Raw genomic sequence first — 7500 nt, forward strand, 5'->3', positions numbered from 1 at the left:
TAGGAACTTGGAAATCTCCAACCAGTGCGTTCATGACAATTAGGAACTTGGAAATCTCCAACCAGTGCGTTCAAGACAATTAGGAACTTGGAAATCTCCAACCAGTGCGTTCAAGACAATTAGGAACTTGGAAATCTCCAACCAGTGCGTTCAAGACAATTAGGAACTTGGAAATCTCCAACCAGTGCGTTCAAGATAATTAGGAACTTGGAAATCTCCAACCAGTGCGTTCAAGACAATTAGGAACTTGGAAATCTCCAACCAGTGCGTTCATGACAATTAGGAACTTGGAAATCTCCAACCAGTGCGTTCAAGACAATTAGGAACTTGGAAATCTCCAACCAGTGCGTTCAAGACAATTAGGAACTTGGAAATCTCCAACCAGTGCGTTCAAGACAATTAGGAACTTGGAAATCTCCAACCAGTGCGTTCAAGACAATTAGGAACTTGGAAATCTCCAACCAGTGCGTTCAAGAGAACTGTCTGTTTCTCACAATGTCAAATGACACTCCGAGGAGTAGTCAGAGTTTTAATAAATCCTGGTTGTGTTTATTTTTCCTCAGACAAAGTCAGGTTTCCCCATCTTTCAGTCGGGCGAGTTAGGCAGCAATTTGCTGTTCAGTGATTCGTCCACAAAGTTCCTGCGGCCGGAGTATGATGATCCTAAGGCGTGGATGGGCTCCATCTACTACAGCACTCTCAAAGCCATGGACTGCATCCCAGCAGGTGAGGCCTTCTCTCTCTCTCTCTCTCTCTCTCTCTCACTCACTCACTCACTCACTCACTCACTCACTCACTCACTCACTCACTCACTCACTCACTCACTCACTCACTCACTCACTCACTCAGTAAGTACTGAGTATTGTTCTGTGTGTGCAGAGCTGCCCCAGTCCCTGCGTTGGTGTGTGTTGTCCAGCGATGAGCAGCAGAAGTGTGTAGACATGGCCGAGGCCTTCAGTGCCAAGTCTCTGGTCCCCAGTATCCAGTGTGTGATGGGATCTTCAGTGGACGACTGCATGAAGAAGATCCAGGTACATTTGACTTTTCTAAACACTGCCTACCTGCCACTCCAGCAGGCTCAATCTTACTTCTCAAAGTCTTAGAATGAAAGAAGGGGCGGCAGGTAGCCTAGCGGTTAGAGTGGAGCGGCGGCAGGTAGCCTAGCGGTTAGAGTGGAGGGGCGGCAGGTAGCCTAGCGGTTAGAGTGGAGGGGCGGCAGGTAGCCTAGCGGTTAGAGTGGAGCGGCGGCAGGTAGCCTAGCGGTTAGAGTGGAGGGGCGGCAGGTAGCCTAGCGGTTAGAGTGGAGGGGCGGCAGGTAGCCTAGCGGTTAGAGCGTTGGACCAGTAACCGAAAGGTTGGAAGATCGAATCCCCTGAGCTGACAGGGTGTAAAAATGTGTTGTTCTGCCCCTGAACAGGCAGTTAACCCACTGTTCCTAGGACTGTCATTATAAATAAGAATTTGTTCTTAACTGACTTGCCTAGTTAAATAAAGGTTAAATAAAAATACTATGTCTGGCAGACTCATAGGGCTCTCTTCCTACAGGGGCTGTTGAAAGTAGGAAACATGTCTTCCCTTCTGTGTGTTTGTAGAATAAAGAGGCAGATGCCATCACCCTGGATGGAGGTTACATCTACACAGCAGGGAAAAGCTACGGCCTGGTGCCTGCTGCTGGGGAGAGCTACACAGGTCTGATCCCTCTACAACCAAACTGACCCCACTACGTTTTCCTTAAGTTCTTTCCATGGGCTTTGATCATGTGATGATTTGCTGCAAATCAAAATGTATTTTGGGACAATAACTATAGACGTACACTGAAGCCTCCTCCTCTCTCCTTCCTCTCTTCCCTCCTCTCTCCCTCCTCTCTTCCCTCCTCTCTTCCCTCCTCTCTTCCCTCCTCTCTCCCTCCTCTCTTCCCTCCTCTCTTCCCTCCTCTCTCCCTCCTCTCTTCCCTCCTCTCTTCCCTCCTCTCTTCCCTCCTCTCTCCCTCCTCTCTTCCCTCCTCTCTTCCCTCCTCTCTCCCTCCTCTCTCCCTCCTCTCTCCCTCCCTCCTCTCTCCCTCCTCCCTCCCTCCTCTCTCCCTCCTCCCTCCCTCCTATCTCCTTCCTCTCTTCCCTCCTATCTCCTTCCTCTCTTCCCTCCTCTCTTCCCTCCTCTCTCCCCTCCTCTCTCCCTCCTCTCTTCGCTCCTCTCTCCCTACTCTCTTCGCTCCTCTCTCCCTACTCTCTCCCTCCTCTCTCCATCCTCTCTTCCCTCCTCTCTCTCCCTACTCTCTCCCTACTCTCTTCCCTACTCTCTCCCTACTCTCTTCCCTCCTCTCTTCCCTCCTCTCTTCCCTCCTCTCTCTCCCTACTCTCTTCCCTCCTCTCTCCCCTCCTCTCTCCATCCTCTCTTCCCTCCTCTCTCTCCCTCCTCTCTTCCCTCCTCTCTTCCCTTCTCTCTCCCTACTCTCTCCCTACTCTCTCCCTCCTCTCTTCCCTCCTCTCTCTCTCCCTACTCTCTCCCTCCTCTCTCTCCCTACTCTCTCCCTCCTCTCTTCCCTCCTCTCTCCCTACTCTCTCCCTCCTCTCTCCCTCCTCTCTTCCCTCCTCTCTCTCTCCCTACTCTCTCCCTCCTCTCTCTCCCTACTCTCTCCCTCCTCTCTTCCCTCCTCTCTCCCTCCTCTCTCTCCCTACTCTCTTCCGTCCCCTCTTCCCTCCTCTCTCCCCTCCTATCTCCCTCCTCTCTCTCTCCCTACTCTCTTCTCTCCTCTCTCCCTCCTCTCTCCCCTCCTCTCTTCCCTCATCTCTCTCTCAGGGGACAGTGATGGCAGTGTCTACTATGCTGTGGCAGTGGTGAAGAAGTCCAACAGTGACATCACCACGCTGGAGAACCTGAGGGGGAAGAGCTCCTGTCACACTGGCTACGGCCGTACAGCTGGCTGGAACATCCCCATGGGTCTGCTCATAGAGAAAGGTCTCATCAGACCAGCTCATTGTCAGATACCACAAGGTAATACACCAGGGAGTCTGTCTGTCTCTGTCTGTCTGTCTGTCTGTCTGTCTGTCTGTGCCTTTGCGCACAAGCATTGGAGTGTGTGAGTTCATTTCACTTTTCTCCTCAGTAGGTCTGACTGTCTCTCTCTCCTCCTGTCCTCCTCAGTAGGTCTGACTGTCTCTCTCTCCTTCTGTCCTCCTCAGTAGGTCTGTCTGTCTCTCTCTCACCTCATGTCCTCCTCAGTAGATCTGACCGTCTCTCTCTCCTTCTGTCCTCCTCAGTAGATCTGACTGTCTCTTTCTCCTTCTGTCCTCCTCAGTAGATCTGACAGTCTCTCTTCTCCTGTCCTCCTCAGTAGATCTGACTGTCTCTCTCTCCTTCTGTCCTCCTCAGTAGATCTGACTGTCTCTCTCACCTCCTGTCCTCCTCAGTAGATCTGACTGTCTCTCTCTCCTTCTGTCCTCCTCAGTAGATCTGACAGTCTCTCTTCTCCTGTCCTCCTCAGTAGATCTGACTGTCTCTCTCTCCTTCTGTCCTCCTCAGTAGATCTGACTGTCTCTCTCACCTCCTGTCCTCCTCAGTAGATCTGACTGTCTCTCTCACCTCCTGTCCTCCTCAGTAGATCTGACTGTCTCTCTCTCCTTCTGTCCTCCTCAGTAGATCTGACTGTCTCTCTCTCCTTCTGTCCTCCTCAGTAGATCTGACTGTCTCTCTCTCCTTCTCAGTAGATCTGACTGTCTCTCTCCTTCTGTCCTCCTCAGTAGATCTGACTGTCTCTCTCTCCTTCTGTCCTCCTCAGTAGATCTGACTGTCTCTCTTCTCCTGTCCTCCTCAGTAGATCTGACTGTCTCTCTCTCCTTCTGTCCTCCTCAGTAGATGTGACTGTCTCTCTCACCTCCTGTCCTCCTCAGTAGATCTGACTGTCTCTCTCTCCTCCTGTCCTCCTCAGTAGATCTGACTGTCTCTCTCTCCTCCTGTCCTCCTCAGTAGATATGACTGTCTCTCTCTCCTCCTGTCCTCCTCAGTAGATCTGACTGTCTCTCTCTCCTCCTGTCCTCCTCAGTAGATCTGACTGTCTCTCTTTCCTTCTGTCCTCCTCAGTAGGTCTGTCTGTCTCTCTCTCCTTCTGTCCTCCTCAGTAGATCTGACTGTCTCTCTCTCCTTCTGTCCTCCTCAGTAGATCTGACTGTCTCTCTCTCCTCCTGTTCTCCTCAGTAGATCTGACTATCTCTCTCTCCTTCTGTCCTCCTCAGTAGATCTGACTGTCTCTCTCTCCTTCTGTCCTCCTCAGTAGATCTGACTGTCTCTCTCTCCTCCTGTCCTCCTCAGTAGATCTGACTGTCTCTCTCACCTCCTGTCCTCCTCAGTAGATCTGACTGTCTCTCTCACCTCCTGTCCTCCTCAGTAGATCTGACTGTCTCTCTCTCCTTCTGTCCTCCTCGGTAGGTCTGTCTGTCTCTCTCTCCTTCTGTCCTCCTCAGTAGATCTGACTCTCTCTCTCCTTCTGTCCTCCTCAGTAGATCTGACTGTCTCGCTCTCCTCCTGTTCTCCTCAGTAGATCTGACTGTCTCTCTCTCCTTCTCAGTAGATCTGACTGTCTCTCTCTCCTTCTGTCCTCCTCAGTAGATCTGACTGTCTCTCTCTCCTTCTGTCCTCCTCAGTAGATCTGACTGTCTCTCTCTCCTTCTGTCCTCCTCAGTAGATCTGACTGTCTCTCTCTCCTTCTGTCCTCCTCAGTAGATCTGACTGTCTCTCTCTCCTCCTGTCCTCCTCAGTAGATCTGACAGTCTCTCTCTCCTTCTGTCCTCCTCAGTAGATCTGACTGTCTCTCTCTCCTCCTGTTCTCCTCAGTAGATCTGACTGTCTCTCTCTCCTCCTGTTCTCCTCAGTAGATCTGACTGTCTCTCTCTCCTCCTGTTCTCCTCAGTAGATCTGACTGTCTCTCTCTCCTCCTGTTCTCCTCAGTAGATATGACTGTCTCTCTCTCCTTCTGTCCTCCTCAGCCGCTGGAGGTTTCTTTAAGAACAGCTGTGTCCCAGGTGCCAATCAGCCTGGTTTCCCTGGCAACCTGTGTGACCTGTGTGTGGGGGACAACAAAGGGCAGAACAAGTGTGAGAAAGGCAAGGACCTGTTTGACGGATACGATGGAGCGTTCAGGTACAGTACATCTCACAACTTCCTGATCCATTTAAAGACAGATTGAGGTCTCTGTTCAGTCTGTGAAGCTGATTCAATTCAGTCTGTGAAGCTGAATCTGTTCAGTCTGTGAAGCTGAATCTATTCAGTCTGTGAAGCTGAATCTATTCAGTCTGTGAAGCTGATTCAATGCAGTCTGTGAAGCTGAATCTTTTCAGTCTGTGAAACTGACTCTATTCAGTCTGTGAAGCTGAATCTATTCAGTCTGTGAAGCTGAATCTATTTAGTCTGTGAAACTGAATCTATTCAGTCTGTGAAGCTGAATCTATTCAGTCTTGTGAAACTGAAACGTGACAGTTTCCGTAATAGAAATGTAAAGGTGATTTGTAATTTAGTGGACGTATGAAGCGTTCACCGAGCATGTTGTCTCCGCTAGAGCTGGAGCACTGCCTTTCAGTTTCAATCACGCTGTAAAGCTGAACTTCCGCGACTTGAATACAGCCCTTAGACATAGTAGTTTTATAAAGTGCCAAGACAATTCCATTGTAGTTATAACACCATTTACAATGTTATAGTCAAACTATGTATATCGGCCTTGGTTTGTTGTAATTGTAGACGGTAGGGAACATTCTAGAGAGAGATAGCATCATTGACATATACATTTAACATTTGAGTCATTTAGCAGACATTCTTATCCTGAGAGACTTACAGTAGATAGTGCATACATTTTGATACCCCCCCCCCCGTGGGAATCGAACCCACAACCCCGTGGGAATCGAACCCACAACCCCGTGGGAATCGAACCCACAACCCCGTGGGAATCGAACCCACAACCCCGTGGGAATCGAACCCACAACCCCGTGGGAATCGAACCCACAAGCCTGTGGGAATCGAACCCACAACCCCGTGGGAATCGAACCCACAACCCCGTGGGAATCGAACCCACAACCCCGTGGGAATCAAACCCACAACCCTGTGGGAATCGAACCCACAACCCTGGCGTTGCAGTTCGTTCAGACATTCCTATGGGGAAAGAATAGGGTTTTGGAATAAATGCAGAAAATGAGGTCTGAGGTAAAAACAGACTTAGGAGTTCTTCTACATTCTGTTCTGTAAGATAATAGCAGTCAGTTAACATGACCTTTATGGATGATTATACTTTATGGGATTTTTTGTGAATGACGTAAATTCAACAACAACAAAAACTGACGTTAGCTGATGAAGATAATCTCATAGAACAAACCGTGTCAGATCTCCTCGACCTGTGTTTACCACAGACCTTATTTTCTACCTTTCTCCAAACATAGAACAAACCGTGTCAGATCTCCTCGACCTGTGTTTACCACAGACCTTATTTTCTACTACCTTTCTCCAAACATAGAACAAACCGTGTCAGATCTCCTCGACCTGTGTTTACCACAGACCTTATTTTCTACCTTTCTCCAAACATAGGACAAACCGTGTCAGATCTCCTCGACCTGTGTTTACCACAGACCTTATTTTCTACCTTTCTCCAAACATAGGACAAACCGTGTCAGATCTCCTCGACCTGTGTTTACCACAGACCTTATTTTCTACCTTTCTCCAAACATAGAACAAACCGTGTCAGATCTCCTCGACCTGTGTTTACCACAGACCTTATTTTCTACTACCTTTCTCCAAACATAGAACAAACCGTGTCAGATCTCCTCGACCTGTGTTTACCACAGACCTTATTTTCTACTACCTTTCTCCAAACATAGAACAAACCGTGTCAGATCTCCTCGACCTGTGTTTACCACAGACCTTATTTTCTACCTTTCTCCAAACATAGGACAAACCGTGTCAGATCTCCTCGACCTGTGTTTACCACAGACCTTATTTTTTACTACCTTTCTCCAAACATAGAACAAACCGTGTCAGATCTCCTCGACCTGTGTTTACCACAGACCTTATTTTCTACCTTTCTCCAAACATAGGACAAACCGTGTCAGATCTCCTCGACCTGTGTTTACCACAGACCTTATTTTCTACCTTTCTCCAAACATAGGACAAACCGTGTCAGATCTCCTCGACCTGTGTTTACCACAGACCTTATTTTCTACTACCTTTCTCCAAACATAGAACAAACCGTGTCAGATCTCCTCGACCTGTGTTTACCACAGACCTTATTTTCTACTACCTTTCTCCAAACATAGAACAAACCGTGTCAGATCTCCTCGACCTGTGTTTACCACAGACCTTATTTTCTACTACCTTTCTCCAAACATAGAACAAACCGTGTCAGATCTCCTCGACCTGTGTTTACCACAGACCTTATTTTCTACCTTTCTCCAAACATAGAACAAACCGTGTCAGATCTCCTCGACCTGTGTTTACCACAGACCTTATTTTTTACTACCTTTCTCC

At 48.7% G+C, this 7500-nt stretch overlaps 1 protein-coding gene across 1 annotated transcript in view; it reads left to right on the forward strand.

Moving 5' to 3' along the window:
* meltf (melanotransferrin) overlaps positions 1-7500 on the forward strand; it is a 25832-nt gene that overhangs the window by 12202 nt on the left and 6130 nt on the right. Inside the window, exons 8-12 of the mRNA XM_036978825.2 lie at positions 564-726; positions 880-1031; positions 1593-1689; positions 2797-2991; positions 4980-5133. Of these exons, the coding sequence (XP_036834720.2) occupies positions 564-726; positions 880-1031; positions 1593-1689; positions 2797-2991; positions 4980-5133 (761 nt within the window). The remainder of the gene's footprint in view (positions 1-563; positions 727-879; positions 1032-1592; positions 1690-2796; positions 2992-4979; positions 5134-7500) is intronic.

This window comes from Oncorhynchus mykiss, chromosome 5 (genome assembly GCF_057628025.1).
Source record: "Oncorhynchus mykiss isolate SJ-2025 chromosome 5, ASM5762802v1, whole genome shotgun sequence".
NCBI lineage: Eukaryota > Metazoa > Chordata > Actinopteri > Salmoniformes > Salmonidae > Oncorhynchus > Oncorhynchus mykiss.